This window comes from Oratosquilla oratoria, chromosome 5 (genome assembly GCF_046742065.1).
Source record: "Oratosquilla oratoria isolate Oo_2021 chromosome 5, ASM4674206v1, whole genome shotgun sequence".
NCBI lineage: Eukaryota > Metazoa > Arthropoda > Malacostraca > Stomatopoda > Squillidae > Oratosquilla > Oratosquilla oratoria.
The window spans coordinates 81,613,093-81,638,092 of record NC_134781.1 but is presented as its reverse complement, the minus strand read 5'-3'; the positions used below and the strand labels follow the sequence as shown (position 1 = coordinate 81,638,092).

Here is a 25,000-nt window from a genome sequence, read left to right as displayed (position 1 = left end):
AGTGGTTCAGCTGGCACAGGTTTATCATGCAATAAACACTGATTGCCGGAAGCCAAAATAACGGTTTTTAACGGATTTAACGGTTTTCGGCCGCCCACTAAAGAGGTTGGGCTCAACCAAACAACGAGGTAATAAACATGCAAATGTAGTTTGTTAGACCGGGCAAGCATACTCGAGTCAGAATTCTATTTTTCTATTTATTATATATATATATATATATATATATATATACATACATATATATATATATATATATATACATACATATATATACATATATATATATAAATATATATATATATATATATATATATATATACATATATATATATATATATATATATATACATATATATATATATATTGTTTATTTGACCTCTTTACTCAAAGGCGTTCCCTTCCCTCCACCCCTCCCCCTCCACTAGACAGGACTCTGGGGGGGGGGGGGGCAGTGTGGCCCTCTATCCTTGTATGTGTGTGTGTGTGTGTGTGTGTGTGTGTGTGTGTGTGTGTGTGTGTGTGTGTGTGTGTGTGTGTGTGTATGTGTGTGTGTGTGCGCGCGAGTGTGCTTTCCAGCGGCAATTTTCCATGGTGGAAGCTGGCCTTGGGAATAGACATGCAATTACTTATTTATTTGTTTACTTATTTATTTATTCAACTAGAACGACATTAAAGTCGGATACGCTGCGTCCTATACAATATGAATGCACCTGACATACTGACAGACTAGCAATGTATTTCTATTTTCTTCCTCTATTTATATATTCAGTCTTAGGGGAAAAAACACCTTAGACAGATAGAGGTATCAGCCAACTCATTTAGACAATTGCACCTGCAAGGTTTTATTCTGGCTGACGCCAGTTGATTTTATTAAAACGAGATGACGTCACCTGACCAAAGGTGTTTCTTAACAGATTTTATTCTGGCTAGCGCCGAGAGGGGAGCAGCAAATAAAGTCTGCATTCGATGGTAAATATTAAGTAATTTAATTAACAGATACCTGAATAAACAAATAAATAAAACAAAATAAAAAATTATAGATAAATAATAAACTTTTGAATCGCGGCTCTCCTGCGAGAGACCTGGGGCCATGGACTACAAACATATATATACATGTATATATATATATACATATATATATATGTTATATATACACACATACATATATATATATATATATATATATATATATACAATATGTGTGTGTGTGTGTGTATTTTTTACCTAGTTGTATTATACGGAAAAGGGAGCTATGCTCATTGTGACCCGTCTTTGTATCTTGCAACATCTAGTTTCTTCTTAAATTCTTGTATGGTGTTTGCACACACTATTGTTTCGTCCAATTTGTTCCAGACATCGAATACTCTGTGTGGAAAACGGTTTTTTATATATATATATATCTTCTATAACTATCCTTTTTTATTTTATTTTCATTTCCCCTTGTTTTTCTTCTATCCCACTTTAATAAGTCTTCTCTGTCAAGGACTTCCATGCCTTTCATGATTCTGTAAATGGCCAATAGATCTCTTCCTCTGCTTTGTTCCAGGTTTGGTAGTTCCAGTTTAGACAATCTTTCCTCGTATGTCAATTTTGAAAGTGTTGGGACCATCTTTGTCGTTGCTCTTTGGATTCCTTCTATTTTCCTTATATTCTTTTTTGTACTGGGTGTCTACAGTGTCGCAGCGTACTCCAATCTTGGTCTTATGAGTGTGACTAGTCATTTCTTTACCATTACCCTGTCCAAGTAATTAAAAGCCACCTTTATTGATCTTAGTAAATTGTAAGTTTCTCCGACTATTTTGTTTATCTACTTTTTAGGGGACATGTCTGTCTTTGGTGATAATTACTCTTAGGTCCTTTTTCGGAACCAACTTTCTTTACTTCCTTTGCGCCGATTTTATATTGTCCCGAGTGTGTGTGTGTGCGCGGGCAGTGTAAATCAATAAATGATAAAATAAAATTACATTTTTGAAGATTAGATGGTTACGGTGGTCGAATACGAAGACCTGCTTATGACGTAGACAAGTAGAACTCACCAACACACCCTCACCCACATAATTATAATCACGCCCTTTTGACCACACACACACACACACACACACACACACACACACACACACACACACACACAACACCCAAATCCAACCATCCTTGCACTCAGCAGCGTTTAATAACAACACAATATTGCTTGAAACCGGATACACACACACATACACACACACACACACAACTCGTGGCACAGTTGGTAGAGTTCCCGACTGCCACTATGGCGGTCCGGGTTCGAATCCCGCCCAGGGCTGAACTACAGTAATTTCAATATCGCTGAGCAGCGGGTTGTTACTCCAACTCTCTTGGGCTGGGAGTTGGGTGTATGCGTGTGTGCGTGTAAGGTCACATGACCCACAGATCGATCATATGACCTCTGAGCTCTCTTCCGGGAGGGAAATAGCTGTCGATCACGAGTACAACACGTGGTCCAAGACCATGGTGAATCACAAACACACACACACACACACACATACATCAGGCCCAACACAACGAAGACATTCACACTCATGTTCTCATATTAGTGTACATTCAGACCGCCCACCTGTGTACACAGCACGCACACCTGTGTACACGTGTGTATACGATAAAAAAAAACATTACCACGTGTTCGTGACTCTCCATGAGCGGTCGAAAACCGTTAAATCCGTTAAAAACCGTTATTTTCCCTTCCGTATCATGTGGCCCTGTAATTCAATTCTTGTTACCGTCAGGTGACTTTATACCCCCCCATGCGTGACAAACCCCCCTAGATTTGCCCCTTCCATACCAAGTGATACTTTCCTTTTCATCACTGCTGCCGTCAGGCGATTTTATTCACATGAGGTCTCGAGACAGTTGGGAACGCTTGGCTGAATAAAATCGTCTGACGCTCAAAAGGTCAAAATCAATAAAGGGTGACCCGCTCTTTACTCTTTTACTGAATTATATCATAAGAACATAAGAACGAAGGAGACTGCAAGAGACCATAAGGCCTACTCTAGGCAGCTCGTTTTATTCTATCTGCCGCCAGGCGATTTTATTCAGCATCAACATCAACCTCCCTGACATAAACCCATCGCTTCCTTTCACTTGGGTGATTTATTCTAGCTGTCGTCAGGCGATTTTATTCAAATCGGGGGAGTTACCTCCTCCGGTTCGCCGACGCTCTAACCATATGACTAAAATCGTCTAACCTCTGGTCTCTCTTGCAGGAAACCCACGGCCTCCAGGTAACCGGCAACGGCCACTGGATGGATCCAAAGTCACTTCGGGAAGAGATGTTGTCTAAGGAGAGAAGGGTGGCGACCCCTTCGCTACTGTCACGGTGAGATGGAAATCAATAAAAAAAAAATGGCCTGGCGACAGCCTGAATAAAGAGGATCAAGTGAGACCCGATACGGAAGGAGGTCAAGGCTACACGCACACACTGAGAGAGAGAGAGAGAGAGAGAGAGAGAGAGAGAGAGAGAGAGAGAGAGAGAGAGAGAGAGAGAGAGAGAGAGAGAGAGAGAGAGAGAGAGAGAGAGGAGAGGGGGAGAGAGAAAGAGAGATAGAGAGAAGGGGAGAAAGAGAGACAGAGAGAAAGATAGGGATAGAGAAAGAGAGATAGAGAGAGAGATAGAGAGATAGAGAAAGAGAAAGAGAGAGATAGAGAGAGAGAGAGAGAGAGAAGGAGAGAGAGAGGAGGGAGAGAGAGAGAGAGAGAGAGAGAGAGAGAGAGTGAGAGAGAGAAGGAGAGAGAACGAGAGGGAGAGAGACTTAATATAATGCTTCATTTTTCCAAAAAATATTTCAACATTAATCAATCCAACCATTGCCCCCAAGTCTCTCTTGCAGCAGACCCACAAGTGGCAACAACCACCATATTGACTCTAGGTCACTCTGGGAAGAGATATTGGGTTGGTAAGGTCAGATTGGGGCAGTGTTGTCAAATGTCTTTTATTTAAACATAAAAAGTGACGACCTAAACTTGCTCGAATAGCTTGTAACCTCCATAAGTTTGAAGATATATATATATGTCATGAAATAGATCACTGATATACAATCTACGTGTATTAAATACGTAGGTTCTATCTCTTCCCTTTCCAAAGTACATGCGCCAGATCACTATATAGTTTTATATAAGTAAACCCTCGATATAACGGACGATATGGGGACGGGTCTGTCGTTATATCCGAAGATCCGTTATAACCGAGGATCCGTTATATTCGATGGAAATACCGGACAGATCCGTTATATCCCGAAGTTTGTCCGGTATTAGAAATTAGTAGGATTAGAAATCACAGTAAACCCTCGATATAACGGACGATATGGGTACAGGGGTCTGTCGTTATATCCGTAGATCCGTTATATACGAGGATCTCTCGGTATAACGGATGAAAATCCGTTATAACGAGGTTTATATCCGATATATCGAGATCCGTTTTATCGAGGGCTTACTGAACATTTTTTTCTCTTGATGTTGGTGGGTCGGCTTGAGTATCTTTATGTCTACAAACAGCAAAACACAATGGTGATTAAATTACGTAAATTTCAGTCACCCATATTGAATACAGGATGTATTTCTAATGATTGTTATTACTCTATCCATTCTTGTAACACCCAACAAGGATCTCAGAAACCATCTGGACTCTTTTTTCTATCTATACACTGAGGGTTTTTCCCCCTTATAAGGGAGGTAGCCAGCCAAGGGACGCACCCACTCCCACCCATCACCCTTCCCTCCCTCTCATCTTAGCTCCTCTTGGATGAAGGGTCATCCCTGTCTCCTGTCCACTGCTTGGGTCAGAAGCAATGCAGCAAGACACAGCACATCCACAACTGGGCCTCTTCACTTACACAGCAACCCTCCTTCCTTCTTCCTTAATGTGAAAAATAGAGATGGGGAGAAATCCCTTTGGGCTACATCAAAATACCATCCATACAATATCGCCAGCCTCATAAAGATAGTGCCTACGTCATTTGTCCAACTTTTCAGGAAATCGAAAAAAAAAAAGTTTTTCTATTTCATAAATGTACGTAATGTTCCTCCTAACGTAGTTTTAACCTACTCAAACACTAAATAAAACATTGGGAATTGTACCACAAGAAGAAATGAAAATTTGAGTTAGAAAAAAACAAATCCAGAAATTGAGAAAAATGGTTTAGGCAATTTCTTTACGAGGGTGACGAATATATCATTCTCCACTCACACATATCCCCTGCCCTCTCCCTTCCCTGCTCAACAAAGAATACTTCCTTGCTCAAAGTCCCTTTCACCCCACCTGTCCATCCCATCCCTAGTCGTCCCTTATTTTCACTCCACCTACCTCTGCTTTCCATACTCTTTTTTGCTAATATTTCTTAATTTATTTTTTTGATGTCCCAAACCATCCCAATACTTTTTCATCAGCCCCATCAGCCAGCTCACTAGCCCCCGCTCTCCTCCTCACCTCCTCATTTCTCACTCTATCCAATCTTGTAACACCCATACTACCTCTCAGACACTTCATCTCAAACACATCTTAACTCCTCCTTTCTACCTCCCTTAAATTCCAAGTCTCTGTCCCATACAGTGCCATAGGCACAATCACTCTTCATATAATTTTATTTTTGCATCCATTCCCAGATACCTATTTCTCATGCCACTTTTCAATCCCCCCAAGACATTCACTTTATTCCCTCTACAGTTTACCTCCACCTCCACTCCTCCATTTCCTGCTACATGTGACCCTATATAATTAAAATTACTTCCTACAATCTCGCTCCTTTAAGACTTACTTCCAACTTGCTGCCACCATCTCCCCTTGTTCATCTCATCAACTTGCTTTTTACCCACATTTACTTTCAAATTCCTCCTATCACATATTTTCCCAAACTCCATCACTAACTGTATCTAACCCTCCTCTGACCCCGCCACAAGCACAGCATCATCCAGACAATAACTGATTCACCCTCCACTTCCTTCTAACCATTTCCAATCCCATGCCCATTACACTCACATTTACATCCCGTACCACCTCATCCATGTACACATAGAACAATAATGATGACATGGCACAACCCTGACACAATTTCACTATCTTCACCTCAAACAACTTGCTCTCACCATTCCCAATCCTAACACAAGCTCTACTACTCTCATAAAAACTTTGCTCTTAACACCTTTCCCCAATCTCATATATCTGCAATACCTCCCATAGTGCCTTCCAGTCTACCATCATAAGCATTCTCCAAATCCATAAAAAAAATCCTTACCTTTTACCAAAAACTTCTTGTAAATCTGCCTTGCCACAAAAATATGATCCACACATCCTCTACCTTTCCTAAACCCACATTCCTCCTCACCAATTATTCCCTCTGTTCCTTTTCTAATCCTCTCAATTAAAAACCCTCCCATATGCCTTTCAAATTGCACTCAACAACCTGATCCTCTAAAACTATTACATTCACATTTGTCCCTTTTTCCTTAGTAGAGCAGAACTATTCAAGCACTCCTTTTGGTTAAGAAATAATAAAATAAATAAATAAGAACAAAAGAATTATATTTCTCTTCTGCCACAGATTATTGTGACTGTTATCAACATCAATGGAACAATGACCGTCTCCATGAGCTGCTGAGGATAGATGTAAACACTAAAACTGAGAGGCTTTACCTTCCTTTTTATTTCTTTCATTGCAATTAAAATACTCATCCCTTTAATCAAGGGACACACTTTATACATTTTGTTTTACCTAATGCCAAACAAATTTATTCAGCTAGGCAACAGTGCCCTGGAGGTGCAGCCCTGAGGGTTGGTACTTTGTCCCTAGATTGCATCCAAAGATAAGATCTCCACAGATTTCAACTACCTTTTCTCCTTTTTTCATCTAGTGACTGCACCCCTCCTCCTACCAGCCAGCAACACAGCAATAGATCCACACTAACACGGTACAACATAGACAATATTTCAATCTTTCTTCCCAGAGTTATCTACAGGAGATCCCAAGAACCATTACTGACTACTGCAGAGCTACATGTTTTCAGTCAATGAAACTTGGGACAACAATTATGATTATAAGAAATATATGACTAGAAATTTGGTTTTTGTTCTTGAAATGTTTTAAGAATATGAAATGTGACTTTTATTTCCAAAAACTCAAGAGAAATGCTTCATAGATACTATTCTGCCTAATACCAGATGATTTTATTCAGCTACAAGGTAGCACTATGAGTGAAGAGATTCAAACCCGTTCCAACTCCGTCATCTCATTGCCATATTTTACAAATGTTTTTTCTAACTAAAACAAAACAACTCTATCCATCTTAAGTGTACCTCTTGGACTGACAGAAATAAAACAATAACTCAAATACATTATGCAATTCTTAAACTGTTATATAAATTTCATTTATTTCATACCCAATTATGACAAATGTAGTAAGCCATATTCTGAGAGGTATGAGAGGTGACAGCAAACATATACCTGAAGCAAGAATTTTAAACCTCAACTAATTTCACAGACACTAGTGTCCAAAACTAGTCATAGATAAAAACGCTTGTTGCTGTTATATGTTTACCCTCACCTTTTGATTGTCAACACAGTTATATACATTGTACATCCCACCATTATGACAAAATTACTCTCCCAAATAGTAGCACACTATATATATTTTGACTGCCCAATAATTCTATCCAGTAAATGGGTAAAACACTGATTATCACAGGTTTTATTTCATCGATACCCAGTGAATAAAATCACCTGAACACTCCGTTACCAAAAATCCATCCGCTGGCATGATGCAGTTGATACATTTGAAATTAACCCCTCAAATATAGTGATACATTTTTTCAATTTTTTCCAGTTAATACCTTACAATTTTATTCAACTGAAGAATGAAGTCGAGCTAAAATCGTGATCAATCACAACTTTGTTTTGGCCCAAGGCTGTTCGTCGACTATAAAATCATAGGGTATTATCTAGAATGTAGGTCTAAAATACACGTCAACACAGACAACAAGCCAAAGCTTCTTCCCCAAGAGATCTGTGGGAGGTTCCGAGGACCATTGCCAGCCACTGTGGGGCTGCGGGTTTTTCACTTAGTGAAACTCAAGGTGACTTTTTATTCCAACACAATAAACTGCTAAGATGGACTATCTAAACTTGACACAAAATGCGAGTGAAAAGCTTAACAATAGATTCAAACTGGTTTTATCAATATTACATTCAAAAGTGCACCCATATATTATCCCTTCAAACACAGTGACCTTTATATACTTTCTTCTGACTAAAATTAGGCAATATTATGCATTTGATGGAAGAACCCCAAACTGAGAGGAATTTCAACAAGTGAAACCTTCAATCAAAATCTACCCCTTAGCTGAATAAAAGTAAAATAATGACCAAAATCTGTCAGGTATAAAGGAGTTGAAAACCATCAACCCAGTGGAGCAAACCTGGGAAAATGGGACAACTGAATGATTAAGACCTATGTTATGGATATACAGTAATCCCTCCCATATAGTAATTGGGCCAGAGAGTGTTCGGATTTGGGGAGTATTTGAGTATGCGAGGTAACATTATTCCCTCCCCCTCCCCAGTCTTCCCTGTGCCACAAAAGTGTTAAATTTACAATTCCAAAGGAATAAAATGGTATGTAATACACATAAATCAAGTAACAATGGTTTAGTTCAAATACTGGTGGTTCAGATATGGAAGAAATACCATAGTGTCATCCGTCTATAATATATACCGTATTTTGGGTCACTTAAGCAGCCATTTTGAAGAAGACCAGTTATATACTGGGCCACTCATTGTGAAGTTCTATAATAATAGTGCAAATTAAATCCCACTGTGTTCAATGACATTTTCATTACAAGAATCAAAACAACTCTGTTTTCTTCCAAGCTCCCAGCTGAATAAAATACACTCATACTACTGGGCACAAAACAATCCATGTCACCTGATTAAAGGGGCAAACAGCAATAATTACCTGATATAATATTTTACATACATTTATCTTCAAACAGATAAAAATACAAAATTTCTAAATGGCATCTATGCATTGATAACAATCCCCAAGTTTATTTTTATCAACTAACAGGTAACAATAGCATAAGTTATCAAAACACATTTAACTATAATACAAATAGTATATAGTAGGACCCATCCATAAAAATTGGTAAATATGTGACAACAATACTAGTAGGAATCAAAATTCTGCATACCATCCCATAGAACCTAACACATATTAGCAATATAAACGATGAACCCCCCCCTGCCAAAAATAATACATCACACTTTAATTTTTTTTTGTAGCATTGTATAATCCACTGGTCTGCTTTAACAGTTATGTCTAGAAAATGGAGGTCATCAGTTTGCAATTAAAGAAAAGATTAGTCTTATCACCTCTAGTACCCTTGCATGTTTGCAGATCTTCAAAGTGATGACAACCATTTTCTGGACACAGCTAATGGACAGTGTTACAAAACATTTCAGGGTGAGTACATTTCATTGGGACACCCTGTTTATATGGACATATCCTTATATATAATACAATGTAGTGTTTCTGACATCTGATGCAAAAATCATGTACACACTGGTTAGCTGATAACAGAAATAAAATTTTAAACATATTCCATATTTTTCAGTAATTTTTTTTTATCATTTCCCATAGACTCACGTTGTCAGGCATTAATAATATATAAACAAGAGCCTGACTTCCCTTAATGGAGTGTCAGCCCCTTGGGGCTGCACCTCCAAACGGAGGTGATGTTGACTAGTCTTGAAGATGGGTGGCAGGGAGATGATCCTCTCAACAATTCATCTGACAGAACTACCACTTACAGGTACATCACTGATCTCAAAAATTTAAGTTTTTTAGGAAATAAAAAATAAATTTCAGGCTGCCAACTACAAGCAGGTCCACATCTTCTCTATTTAATATAGTAACGAGCCTCTATCAATCAAGATCAAGACTTAAGCCAGGGTCTACTCTTCTGCTGATTAAAATGGGCTGGTGCTGCCTTTCTTTTGAGTGTCTCATATTTAGTTACTTATCACGGACAATAGGTTATTGGCACTCCTATCTCAAAGGACAATAATGCACTGCCAATGTACGTAAATTTATATTTTACATATTGGTTTAGTTAAGAAAGGATGGGCCCCCATATAGAGATGTAGTTTTGTTTGCCTGTGGGAGTGTTGGCATACTGTTTGTTTTTATACAGTACATTATGCTTAGAGATTAATATTAACTTACAGACTAGCAAACTATATTAGATGATAAAGCTTATTCAGTCCTCATCACTTGAAGAGGATCCATAGTCGGTACTTATGGATCTTAAGCACGCTGGCAGATTCTTCACCACTTCCACACCATCGGTAGTCTGGACTACATTTTTCTCTTTGGTTTCTTCTTTCTTGGTTCCCCCATCATCTGGGGGCTTTCCTGACGGCCGATCCGAGTCAATCTTTTTCACATCTTCGAAACTCTTTTGACTTGAATACCCTAATTCTGTAGGAATAAATACATCACTTTCGTCACCTTTGGGTAAAATACGACTAAATATGCTCGTTAGTCTTTCGTGCCTCTCTAGGGCATCATCTGATGTTAAAATGTCTTGAACACTTTTGGACATGATGTCCTTACTGTCATCATACTCTTGGAACTCGAGTGGTTTGTTCAACATATCAATATTGACTTCTTCCAAAAAGTTGTAGTACTGATCCTCATCACGAGCTTCAGGTACGCAGTGGACTGGTTTGCAGTCTTCTTTTTCCAGCAGGGGTGTTGCGATCGGGGTCCAAGTTTCAGATGTGTTATCATCTGTTTGAAAAATATGTGTTATCATCTTTTTTTTTTTTTTCTTAATTTAAGTATTTTGTGCAAAAATGTAATGATCAAAAATAGAACACCAGTGTCAACATTTGAAAACACTCTTTTTGAAGGCCGATTTTTTTCTTTCGAAATAGTTCTTGTTCAACTTTTACCACCCCAAAGAGGAGAGCAAGTAGTACGGTGCTTGGTTTTTGAAGCTAGAATCTAAAATCCAAGCAATTGCATAAGCATCCAATAATTTTGATTGGATATATGAATGACATCTATAATAAAGATTTATATTTACTGAGTAACTAGCAGAAAACAACCATTACAACCAATGAATACCTTCAAGATAGGAGTGCAATGCCTTTATTTTGTTTAGATAAAGCCACTCAATTGTATTCTGTTGAATCTAGTGTCAACAAGTGTACCATGACAAAACTAGTAAAGAATCAAAACTGAAGATGCAGTATAAGCAAAACAAGAGAACAAGTAATAAATAGTTGGAGATAAAGATATTCATAAGCCTGTTAGTAATAGGAGGAAGCCCAAAGAACTAGATAAGTAGAACAGAAGGATGATCAAATGCTCTTTAGGTAAAAATTTAAGTCAGTTTTACACACTATGTCTTCTCTTTTTCTGTATGAGGGGCCAGGGAGAGGGGTTGCTGATTAAGTTAAATGGCCTTGCTGTGTATGTGCTGTGTTTTGCTGCATTGCTTCTGACCCAGAGCAGTGGGCAGGATACAGGGATGATCCATCATCCATGAGGAGCTAAGATGAGAGGGAGGAAAGGGTGGTGGATGGGAGTGGAATGGGTGGGAGTTGGTAATTATCTTTTGACTTGGCTACGTCCCTAGTAATAGGGTAAAGCCCTTAGTATATAAATAGACTTTTACACACAAATTAAGTTATGCTGAAATTGTTGAAACTGCAATAGATTAAAGTCCTGTATATGCTGTAGAAAAATGGGCCCTACAAAAACTTAAAAATTTACCCTTTTGCCATATCTTACAGTGCACCTTAATTCTAGTTGCTACCAATCTATCTTCCAGCCCACCATCCAGCCCATCTAAATTACCAGAAGCAGATGGATGAACGCATTGTGGATATCTGTCCAGAATGTAATATCACCCCATGGTATTCAATGCATTATGGAAGACTGCATTTTACACAATCACACATGCCAACAACACAACATGCACTGTAAGGAATTTATGTGAAAACCCTGTTCCAGTCAAGGCATTCCTCACAGAGACAGGGCTGCTCAGCCAGACAGCCTAGAGCAGAGTTTCTCAACCTTTTTACCCTTGCATAATCTTTAAAATAAATTGCATGTCTCAAGGAACTCCTACCCAAAAAAAAACCACATATACCATATCTTTCTCATTTTATTTTCATCGTAATAATAGGTTAGATAGGATGATGTCTACAATAACCAAGAATATGTCTTGCGTGTTTAATTATATTACGTATATGAAATTAAATCAAAAATCAAAAGTGCATTAGCTTATCTCACTTGTTCTCGCGGAACCCTTAAGGACCTTTTGTGGAACCTTAGGGTTCCGGGGAATGCTGGCCTAGAGAATAATATCATCATCCCCTATTAGGGAGGTAGGCAAGTCAAAAGCACGCACCCACTCCCACCTGTTCTACTCCCACCCATCCACCACCATTATTTCTTACCATTTTTTTTTTTTGTTTAATCAGCTGAGGGAAACTCCTGTGACAACAGGTTTAAATCGGTTTTAATCAACTATGTTTTTGGATAATTTTATTCTATCTACCTCCATACAAGGAACCTCGCTGGCTGAGCAGGTTAGGGCGTCATTACTTATGGCGAAGGTCGAGGGGATGGCTGTTCGAACCCTGCCATCGGCGAAGTTGAACCAAGGATATGGTTCATTAAATTCCATGCTACAAAGTCCTCTGTGAGGGGCACTGTCCTAGCCTTCTGATAGGGGGGAGTTTGCAACATTAAACCATATCATCATCACCTCCACACAATTTTATTTACCTCAGTGGAGTATCCTCCACACCCAAAAAGTATAAATTAAACTGGAAAGAGTTACTGTGAGATTCCAGAGCTAAAAGGTTTTACTTGTGTAGATAGACTGGGGTTAACAACACAAGAGGACACAGAGTAAAGAGATAATGTATTTAAATTGTATACATGAATGACTGCCACAAAATTTATAGACAAAGTAAACTACATTCAGTAATCCAAAAAATAAACAAGGGGGGCATACATACAAATTGCAAAAGAAAATGGACAAGGATGTCTATCCATCCATCTAAATACCAAAGGCTTTTTCCCCCTTACAAGGGAGGTAGCCAGTCAAAGGACATATCCACTCCCATCCACCACCCTTTCCTCCCTCTCATCTCAGCTCTTTAGGATCCTTACATCCTTAGGATTTACAACAAGGAAAACAGGCAAGCAAGCAAAGGGACCGATGATAGGCAGGGCTCCGACATGGGTAAGTGCTGCCCCAGGGCAAGTAGAAAAGTGCCCCACCACTACCACCACCTTCCACATCTGATGGTCACTAGCACGATTCACATGTAACATTCATCCACAAAACAACGTTTACACACACATCATTCATACACACAACTCATGATAAATAAATCATGCATTAAAAGTACATTAGGGGGAATTTGCTTTACCCTCTTTTCACCATAAGAGTCACTCCCCCAAATCGTGCCACCCCGGGGCATTGACCCCCCCCTTGCGCCTCCCCTTATTGGGGCCCTGATGATGGGTAATTTTTCAATTCAATTTAACAGTTTATTCAACAAAATATCACACATTACATTTTCATGTTGAAGATGTACATATATACATACATTTCAATATTAATTTGTTGAAAAGGAGAAAGCGGAAGCAATAGCTTGTGCAAGACCATCAGCATGAGGTGGTCTTGCACAACGGATAGCTGCCCACTGCGCAAGACCCATCAACCCCTGCCCCTCCACCAGGAAGTGGAGCCCTGAAGGGCTGGCCCATAGTTCTTGAACTGGACCAAAGATCTCTTATCAACTTCAGTTCTGTTTCTCGCATTTATTCACACATAGTGCCCTGATAGAAGGTGACTACTCTCCTCTCCCTAAAATTTTCAGCAAGTGACCATGGTACATCTCCATACTGATGTACATACATACATATACCAAGGCTTTTTCCCCCTTACAAGGGAGGTAGCCAAAAAGAAAAAGGCATAAAATCATTCCCACCCATTCTATCCCTAAATATACTCCACTCCCCTCCACCCTCCCTCCCATCTTAGCACCTCCTGGATGACGGGTCCATACTGATGTAAGGCCAGGAATTATTATTTTTTCGTTGAATTGCATTTTTCTAAAAAATTGTGTAGTGCCACCGCTGACACTGATACATCATAGACAGCAATTTAATTTCTTCCCAGGGAGATCTGTGCAGAGGTACCGAAGACCATTGGCAGCTATTATGGGGCTGAAATTTTTCCACTTAATGAAACTTGAGGCAACAAGTGATTGATTGATGCAAGCTAAGCATCATCATAAATAAGTCTAAGACAGGTCACAGCAAATATAATGTTTTGTAAAAGGTGGAATGAGTGGGGGACGGGGGGGTGAGGGAGTATGTGCAAGAAAAATTTGACGCAGCCCAAAGGGATTTCTCTCCGTCTTCTTTTCTGCGTCTGGGGACAGAGAGGGGGGTCGCCGATTTAATGAAGCAGCCTTGCTGTGGATGTGCTGTGTCTTGCGACAATGCTTCTGACCCAGGGCAGTGGACAAGATGCAGGGATGACCCACAGGGATGACCCATCATCCAGGAGGTGCCAAGATAAGAGGGAGGAAAGAGGGTGGAGGGGAGTGGAGTGTGATAGGGATGGAATGGGTGGGAGTGGTTTTTATGCCTCTGTTTTTTGGCTACCTCCCTTATAAGGGAGAAAAAAGCCTTTGGTATAGGTATGTATATCTAAACAACTATAGAAATATTAGGAAAAATAGGATGTGCATGAGAAAGTGGCCCTCAAGCAATTCTATATACACTGCAGACCTTTTCGCCTTTATACTGTGGATATATTTACCTAATTGTAGGAGTGGTTTCTATGCCTTTTTCTTTTTGGCTACCCCCATGTAAGGGAAAAAGCCTTTGGTATGTGTATGTATGTATGTAAAAATCACAAAAAACCCACAATCTGAATAAAAGGAAACTTTAGAAGAAAGTGTAACTTCTATATTTCAGCTAATAGCTATAGCCCTCTTCAGGAAAGAAGAGGGCTATAGGTATTAGCCAAAATATAGCAGTTACACTTTCTTCTAAAGTTTCCTTTTATTCCGACTGTGGGTTCTTCGTGATTATTATTTACAAATGTGCTACAACATTTTGTCTAAGTGATGTATCTATGTATTTATCTAATTGCAGTATACAGGAAAGGAGCACAGTTCATTGGGTCCTGTCTCCTGTTCTCTAATTTTTTGTCATACCTAGCCTCAAATTCATGTAAAATTCCAATTCAATCTATATCCTTGATGTCCAATTATCTTTTTTAGATTTGAACTTGTGTACTGTTTGAGTTTGGGCTATATCACTTCCTATGTTATACCAAGTATTTATGCATCTACGAGTATATGTGATATGTGATATGGTTTAACATCACAAATTCCCCCCCATCAGAAGGCTAGGATGGTGCCCCTTACAGTCGACTTTGTAGCATGGAATTCAATGAACCATATCCTGGGTTCAACTTTGCCGGTGGCAGGGTTCGAACTGCCATCCCCTCGACCTTCGCCGCAAGTAACAACGCCCTAACCCACTCAACCAGCAAGCTTCCTTATGTAAAACTGTATTTTTTCACATCCTTTAGAAATGTGATCTTTCTTACCCTCTTCAATACGAGTCAAATTCTCACCGGCAGCAACAGCTGCCTGATGTATGATGATGCATCACAATACTCACATTTTAAAATATAAAGTTACAGCTGTAACATCTGTTCTCTTTCACTCTGAATATTAATAACCACAGAAAATGTGATATGGCCAGTTCACAGAATATGGGGGTCACTCAGCTACAACTACAAAATAAATATAAGATGCCAATGTCGGCATCTTCATATAACCATGTGCGCCTAATGACGCCTATGGGCAATGGGTGACGTGGGGAATAATTGACAGTCAGTGCTGCTTGGTGCTTTATTGGTGGGTCCTTACACAGTGGCCTGAGAGACTGACATGGTGTGCCCACCCGCAACGTGGGGGGACCAGTGCAAATGTCTTGCAATGTGCATACACAAATATGCCCAACTGTCCGGGTGTGAAGCAGTGTGAGCAACTAGATCTGAGTAGGCGGAGTGGCTTCCCCCGCTCGGGGCAGGCGGTATATATACCCAGGGCCGATCTGACACCTTGACCAGACGCGACCTAATTGGGTTGACCCATCCTAACTTTCGAGTGGTGAGTCAGGTCAGACTACCATCCAACTCCATGTGCATCAACTTGCACTTACCAGCATCACGATGCATGTGTACACCACATGCCTACATAGGCACCATCATATGGAAAGGGTTAATTTGCTCCCATGACTTCTTAAAGCCCTCCCATCTTTAATCAGATCCATTTTTCTCAATGCAATCTATCCCCTTTAGTGACCTACATACTGTAATCATATTACCTCTTTCTCTTCAATCTTTCAAAGTTGGCACACCCAGTGCTTTTAGTCTTTTCTCATATGGTTTATCTACCAGGCCGGGGGCCAGTTTGGTTGCTGCCCTTACTATTCTCTCAATCTTGCTTATATCCTTCACTCAATGTGGGGACTATACTACTGATGTGTATTCCAGTCTTGGACATATCAAAGTTTCAATGAGTTTTTTCATCATTCCTTCATCCATAAAATGAAACACCATTTTAATCTTCTGCAGTAGTTTGTATGTCTCTCCCTTCCCATATAATACAACTAGGTAAAACTAGGTAAACCACCTCTCCTGTCTCAGGACCCTTCTGAAAGTGAACTACAGATTTCTTGAGTTCTTGGCAATACCTCTACACTTATAATCTATCCCTGTATTGCAGTTTTATCATGGCATATCTAGGACTAAATCTGATCTGTAAATTTCCTGAGTGGATGAGGAGAGCTTGCCATACAATAAAGATGTATGAGTAAACCAGCTTTGGTTGTTAGACCCTGCTGTGGATGACACATCTCTCTGCATTTCCTTAGATACAAGCAGTGTGACACAGGAAAGGAATGACTTTTCATCCATGAAGAGTTAAGATGGGAAGGATGATGAATATGTTCTGGATGGGTATGGGATGGATGTATGATTTGATTCAGCTACTCCTCTTATAAGAAGAAAAGGCCCTTTGGTATTTTTATTCATCACAACATGTTTTTATTCCCTTGAGAGCAAGACTCAATACCCAAGGCTTTGGCTTGTTCTGAGTAACACTGTCTTACAAATATATTCTGTCAAAGATTGTCCAAATTGGAACTATCAACCCTGGAACAAAGACGAGAAAGAGGTGATCTACTGACTATTTACAGAATTATGAAAGGGATGGAAGTCCTAGATAGAGATGATTTATTAAAAGTGGGACAAGAGAAAAGCAAAAAGACATGAAAAGAAACTCAAAAAGGATAGTTATAGAAGAGATCTGAAAAACAATAGCTTCCCACACAGAGTGGATGAGGCAACAGTGTGTGCAAATAATATACAAGAATTTAAGAACAAACTTGATGCTGAAAGATACAAAGATGGGTCACTATGAGCATAGCTCCCTTCAGGTAAACTGATGGATATTTTTTTTTCTCTCTTGTTAAGCAAAGTCTTCTCACAACCCAAAATAAATAAAATCTACCTCAATTAACCCATTCAGAAATGGTGGGATTTTACATATCTATTTTGGCCACACTAGGTGATTTCACTCAACTGAGGGGATCCATCCCTCTTTACTACCCAAAAGTATAAAACAGTTTATGTTTAAAAACCTCAACAATGTAAAATAACACAAACCCATCCCAGAGAGATTCAAGATATGATACCACACATATATACATACACCAAAGGCATTTTTCCCCCTTACATGGGAGGTAGCCAAAAGACAAAGGCATAGAAACCTCTCCCACCCACTCCATCTCCTCTATCCTCTTCCCTCCCTTTTATCTTGCACCTCCTGGATGATGGGTCATCCTGTCCACTGCCCTGGGCCAGAAGCAGTGTCACAAGACAGCACATCCACAGCAAAGCCACTTCATTAATTTGGCGACCCTCCCTCTCCGTCCAACCACACATAATAACTATTATCAAATCATAAGAATAAAATTACAGTTTGGTTTCCTTTATATGTGCAATGTGAATATTGTGTGTGCAATGCGCCAACTCAGTACATCAGTGCCACTTCACACAGAGGCCCTGCCTCCTTGTCCCCTCATGCGGGGGACTGAATGGATAATCCACAGCCCCACAGTGGCTGGCAACAATCTTTGGGCCCTTCCAGAGATTTCTGCTATCACCCTGTGGTGAAGCAGGGTAAGAGGGGAACAAGTGCACTACAACCAAGTTTGAGTCTTCAGCTTCATTACAATCTCCTCAACTAAATAAAATCATACTTGCATTAGCCAGTATGGAATATATAAAGTAAGCCACAGACTGAAAGAGTTTACTGATAAATCCCTTGTTACAGTTAATAAAACCATCCTGCATTAACTTGAATAAAATCCATCAAGAATGTCATTCCAATAAGGGGAATCAATCCATCATAAGTTCATAATCCGGTCTATCCGAATCATATGAATTTCCAAATGTCTTTACTATCCTATGTGAAGGGTGGCCAAGTCAAAACATACACCCATCCTACATTCACCCCACGTCCACTTGCTGCCCCTCCAATCTCAACACCTTTTGGATTAAAGGTTACTCCTGTCTCCTGCCACACTGCTCAGGTCAGAGGCAAATCTAACAAGTTTTGAAAAGGCAATAAATTTCTTACTTGGGGAATTGTTGAGATTTTCATCACACATTTAACCAAGTCAGTGACGAGTACCTGCATGTGATGGTCCTGTAAGACAGACAGCAAAGCTACCCATTTTCAAAAGCAACAAAAATGTCAGAAGGTGCACTCTGAGGGGCTGACATTTAATCCCTGGACTGAGCCCAAGATCTCTCTATGACCTTCAACTGTATTTTCTAAACTTTTTTTCTCGCACACTGAGAGCTGACAACTAGTGATTATTCCTATCCCCTACCTATCTTCTCTAATTTCTGCATGAGGGGTTGAAGGGGGGGTCACCGTGTTAAGTTAAGTGGCCATGCTGCAGGGGTGCTATGTTTTGCTCAATTGCTTCTGACCCAGGCAACAAGCACATAGAAGGAATGACTCTTCATCCAAGAGGAGCTAAGATGAGAGGGAAAACATAGGCAGTGGATGGGAGTGGGTGTGTGCTTTTGACTTGCCTACCTCCTTATATGGGTGATGATAATGATGATGATATTCCCTAGAGATTAAATCCTATTTCTCACCAAATCCCTAGTAGTCGTTTCACCTGCCAGGCAATGCTTTCTTCCGCACAATAGCATAATCACCAACCAAGTAGCAATTTCTTCAAAAAGGTAACAATTTCACTTACCTACTTGGGATTCATCTATCAAATAATTCACACATTTTTTAGCCAACTAATCGACTGTTTCACTTACCAGGTAGCGGTTTAGCCGACGGACGCTGTCTCTGATATGGCTGGTGTCGTACGGAAAGGGATGGATTCTCCAAATCGAGTGCCTTGATTTTGCGCAAGTGCGCTTTATATTCACGTTCTAAGTGCACAACTCGTTCCTTATACTCCTCTACTTTTTTATCCGTGTATGAGATACACTGACTTTGCTGTAAAGATAATGTTCAACATTAGATAACCGATTTTATGACTAATTGTAATTAAATATAAAGTGATGAATAGAAAACTTTTTGGATACTTTTGAGAGGTCAATCCATAACCAAGTTGGATGTACAAATATTCAAATAATCAAACCTATGAAGTTACTCAAAGAACAAAAACAGAATGAAAACGGATGCTACGAGGAGATTGCATGAAGGAGTGATTGTGCTCACAGTACTGTATAGGGCAGAAACACATAAGAAAGGAAGAGAGGAAGAGTTTAAATATGTTTGAGATGAAATGTCTGAGAAGTATGGTAGGGGTTATTAGGTTAGAGTGAGAAAAGAGGAGGTAAGGAGGAAAGCAGAGGTGGAAAAGGAGTTGGGAGATAGTGTTGACGAAAGAGTATTGGGATGGTTTGGACACATGGAATGAATGAGCAAAGAAAGAAGTGTGGAAGGCAGAAGTGGATGGAGTGAACATGTGGGGGCAACCAAGAATGAGAGGGATGGATGGGGTAAAAGGGGCATTGAGAAAGAGGGGGATATCTGTTGAGGAAGGAAGAAGATAGAAGACAGGGGTGAGAGGAGAATTGATGTGTATGGATGATGCTGTGATGCATGGAAGGGAGTGGGTGGGGGATAGGAGTGGGGTTAGAGAGTGGCTATGTGTGAATGATATTTTGACGCAGCCCGAAGAGATTTCTCCCTGTCTTCTCTTTTTCTGCATGAAGGGAATGAAGAAGGGGGCAAGATACAGGGATGACACATCATCCAGGAGGAACCAAGAAAAGAAGGAGAGATTTTTTTTTTTTCATGGTTTGCAGAGCTGGTACCCGCTTGGACCTCAATCTTCTCAGTGGCCCAGAATTGTTCATACATGAATGCAGGAGACGGTGTCTCCACAGTATGCAACTGCGGAGAGGAAGTTGAGGTATCACACACACGTAGTGATGCCCAAGTCACCTCAGGTCCTGAGGTGAACACCAGTCAGGGGACACTACTCACAGTGGATACCTTTCCTAACCTCTGTGCCGCAGAGAGGGTTTGAAATGACGATGGTGAATGGGAGTGGAGTGTGTGGGGATGAAATGGGTGGGAGTGGATCTATGCCTTTTGAATTTAGCTACCTCCCTTGTAAAGGAGAAAAAGAAAGCCCTTGGTATATGTATGAAGTGGCCTTGTTCTGGATGTGCTGTGTCTTGCGACACTGCTTCTGACCCAGGGCAGTGGACAGGATGCAGGGATGACCCATCATCCAGGAGGTGCCAAGATGAGAGGGAGGGAGGAGGGTGGAGGGTGGAGGGGAGTGGAATATATAGGAAATGGAATGGGTGGGAGTGGTTTCTATGCCTTTTTCTTTTTGGCTACCCCCCGTGTAGGGGGAAAAAGCCTTTGGTATATGTATGTATATGTATGTGTGTATGTATTTTAGTGTGGGTCTATTTTTGTCACCAACTTGTTGCAAGGAAGCAGCTGCTGGTCATCAATTCTTTTTATGTAAAAAATTTAAGAAAAGTAGTCTAAACTGATAGATATTTTGGACCCAGTCCACAGATTGACTACCAGACCCTCAAGGAGTCTCAGTATAGAGTACCGACTACATGTTTTATGTAGTCAACATTTTATGAACTTTAACGACATCCCAACACATGATGCCACTCAGCATTCTTTTATGACTGCAGACTAGTTGCCATTCAAAAAAAAAAAAAAATAATAATAATAATAATAATAATAATAATAATAAATAAATAGAATAGAAAATAAGAAATGAAATAAATTAAAATAAAATTATATGTTTAACGTCACAAACTCCCCCCCCTACTGGAAAACTAGGACAGTGCCCCTCACAGAGGACTTTATAGGAACAATAAAATAAAATAAGTAAATAAACAAATTAACTTCTACTATAGCAAGGAAATAATAATGATGATATTTGAAGATAAATTGTTGGAAAACTAGTTGCCACTCACTCAAAAAAAATACATACATACATATACCAAAGGCTTTTTCCCCCTACACTCCCACCCATTCCATTTCCTATATATTCCACTCCCCTCCACCCTCCTCCCTCCCTCTTTTCTTGGCACTCAAAAAGAAAAAAAAGAAAGAAAAGAAAAGAAAAGAAATAAATTAACATCTACTATAGAAAGGAAATAATAATGATGTCATTTGAAGATAAATTGTAGGAACATGACTCTCTCTGCCTTCCTCCTCACACAATAACCTCATGAAGGATCCCATCATTAATCCCATAATATCTAACATTGAAGGGAATCACAATCCCCATATGAGCAAGTCACTAAGATCTCTGAATACTAATTAAGAACACAAAGTAAATGGATCTTGAGGGCCTCACCTTAATGGAGTGGTCAATTTCGTCTAGGATGGCTGGTAGCACTTCACGTACTGCCTCCGCAGTATGCAGCTCGTTTAAACGGGGCCTTCTCTTCTCTGCAAAACACAAAAATTTATCAGTTCCTAAATTACTTTTCTCAAGAGTCCTTCACTAATGATGCTCTTGCTAGCATCAAATATTTTACTTTCTCCTCCTGGATGACAACCTCCAGAAAGAAATGTACAACTTAGAAAGCAAGGAGGAGGAGGAGGAGGAGGAGGAGGAGGAGGAGGAGGAGGAGGAGGAGGAGGAGGAGGAGGAGGAGGAGGAGGAGGAGGAGGAGGAGGAGGAGGAGGAGGAGGAGGAGGAGGAGGAGCTGGAGGAGCTGGAGGAGAAGAAGAAGAAGAAGAAGAAGAAGAAAAAGAAGGAAAAAAAAAAGTCCTTCTGTCCTTCTACCAATGATCTGGCTACCATCAACCAGTTTTATTCAGCTTAAGGACTGTCACTGTAGTATGGTAATCACGATTATCTCAATGTGTTGCCCAGTGCAACAGTAACAATATGGAAGCATGCAGCATTTGCATTCTGCCAGTCACAGGTTTGTGCCCCACATTTCTCACTAATGCCTAACGCTGACTGTTACCTGCCCCACCAATCCGAGAACACTGGGCAAAGGTGAAATTTTTTATCATAGCTACACACCTGATTTAATGAAGCGGCCTTGTTGTGGATGTGCTGTGTCTTGCGACACTGCCTCTAACCCAGGGCAGTGGACAAGATGCAGGGATGACCCTTCATCCAGGAGGTGCCAAGATAAGAGGGAGGGTAGAGGGTGGAGGGGAGTGGAGTGTATTAGGGATGGAATGGGTGGGAATGGTTTTTATGTCTTTTTCTTTTTGGTTACCTCCCTTGTAAGGGGGAAAAAGCCTTTGGTATATGTATGTATGTACACACCTGATATAAGCACCTGACCTATGTTGATGTGTTGTGCATTAAACTTCATTCATATTAGAGAACATCACTATTGTAAAGATAAATAATTCATCTAAATACTTCTAAATCTTATCACCCCTTTGTAAGGCGTGTCCTGGCCCGTCCTGCAACATTTGACCGCCAAGGCTTTACTTGTGGGGCCAGCTATATGACTCATATACCGTCCAGCCAAAGCTGGCCACATGAACATCACAAAACCTCCTTGAGGAAAATTGTGCAGTACCTGCACCAGTCAGCCATGACTAACCAGTGCTGGGGTCTGCCATGTGAGACACCACAAAGCCCTTTTGAAGAAAAATGCATGCAGTGCCAGCATCAGTCAGCAATGACTAACAGCTCCTCAGCCAGCCACATGATATAAACACTGGATCCATTAAGCAATGCATACCCTCTGTTTTTTTGAGTCACCAGTGTCTAACATTTTCACTTCCAACTTCCCTATGCATCACATTTTGACCTTACACCAATTAGCAGCACGGGCAATGACCTGCCCCTGTATGGACCAATGCTGAAGATATAGATTACCCAGGGACATGACTTGAAACACAGTCATCACCTCCCTTGCCGTCTTGTTCCCTCCACCGCTGACGCCCAACAATCACTGCTACATAAAACCAACTCTCTCTCCATCAGAGTTTGCCTTCAACCAGCCTAACACATTTATTGCTAATTTTAATATACAAGAGTACACATACTGTATATATGGAATTACATAAAGAATTATAATTCTTGTCTCTTACCTTTATCCAGAGCACCTTGATTTTTCAACCATAACCTGTTCAACTGCCCATAGTTCTTTTCACTGTTCCTGGCCATCTTGTAAAACTTATTCTGAAAATTATAAAAAAGTAAGACAATAATTGTAATAGTTGCCTCAAAATTCCTTAACTGGAAACCAGCAGTCCCACTGACTAGCAAAAATCCACAGTTTCTCCCACGGACTTCTGGAATGAAACACTGGAGTGTTGTCTGATTTGTATTAGTGTAGGACTGTTTTTATGTCACTAACTTGTAATAGTAGTAGTTTGATGGGAGTAGTTATCAAGTATCACCTCTCCTTATATGAAAAGGTAGAGGAAATACAGCCATAACTGATTGAGATCTTGGTCCCAATTCAGAGACAGTGTCTGTCCCTTGAGATGATGCCTACAGATGGAGGTAAAAATAGTGATAGGTTCTAAAGACATGTGGTTGAGAGCTGAATATCTTTTACCTCCATCTTGTAAGACCACCACTTGTTAGTAGCTATTACTAATCCCTAATGAGTAAGAAAGAGCACAATCCTAACCATATAATGGCTAAACTAATTTGTATTAAAACCTCTCAGTATGTAGGTACCCATTCCATAAACTCACTGTGAAAGTATCAATAAATAATCTGTATTGATTTACAATTAATGTAGCCACAATGATTATCAACATTCAAAATCCATTCTTAGCTATTTCTCTACGACAAAGTACAGCAAGGTATCAAAACCATAAAACCAACTAAGAGTATTTTGTGCACCTTTCACAATTAAAACATTCATTTTGGATAGAACTAATTGGCTGAATTACATGTAATTACACTATAAACAACTCTCCTAAAGCATGAATATGCTACATTGTTTGATATCTGATTACATATTTATGCATCATTTCTGAGATACTGTAAACTCAATAAAATGAACCTCATCATACCAAATTTCAAATAAAACAAATGTTTTGTACCATCTGAACAAGCCTCTATCATACCAAACTCTAGTTCAACATAAGTGGTGACTGGCAAAACAACCAAATAAGACTATGTTGACCCCTAATAAAGATCAGTAATGTAAAATAATTTTGTACTCCATTTCATCCTTCTTTCATTCAGTTATAGTTTATATATACAAGTACAACACAGTAACCCTACCATAAAATACACAGTAAATCTTGTTAGAATACACAAGACTGAATGACACCCCTTGTACACCAAACTCTGTTTTATTTTGTTGATGAAAATACTGACAATTTCATAAACTAAAATTTTG

At 39.8% G+C, this 25,000-nt stretch overlaps 1 protein-coding gene across 2 annotated transcripts in view; it reads right to left on the bottom strand.

The window, feature by feature from the left end:
- Nucleotides 1–8,838: 8,838 nt before the first annotated feature.
- LOC143025610 (uncharacterized) overlaps nt 8,839–25,000 on the bottom strand; it is a 19,035-nt gene continuing 2,873 nt past the window's right edge. Inside the window, exons 3-7 of one of the 2 annotated variants that reach the window (XM_076185552.1) lie at nt 23,999–24,135; nt 23,730–23,820; nt 22,018–22,112; nt 19,484–19,667; nt 8,839–10,812 (exon numbers count right to left, since the gene is read on the bottom strand). In XM_076185552.1, the coding sequence (XP_076041667.1) occupies nt 10,280–10,812; nt 19,484–19,667; nt 22,018–22,112; nt 23,730–23,805 (888 nt within the window). In that variant the 5' untranslated portion in view covers nt 23,806–23,820; nt 23,999–24,135 and the 3' untranslated portion in view covers nt 8,839–10,279. The remainder of the gene's footprint in view (nt 10,813–19,483; nt 19,668–22,017; nt 22,113–23,729; nt 23,821–23,998; nt 24,136–25,000) is intronic. The other variant, XM_076185551.1, reaches the window with a different exon arrangement.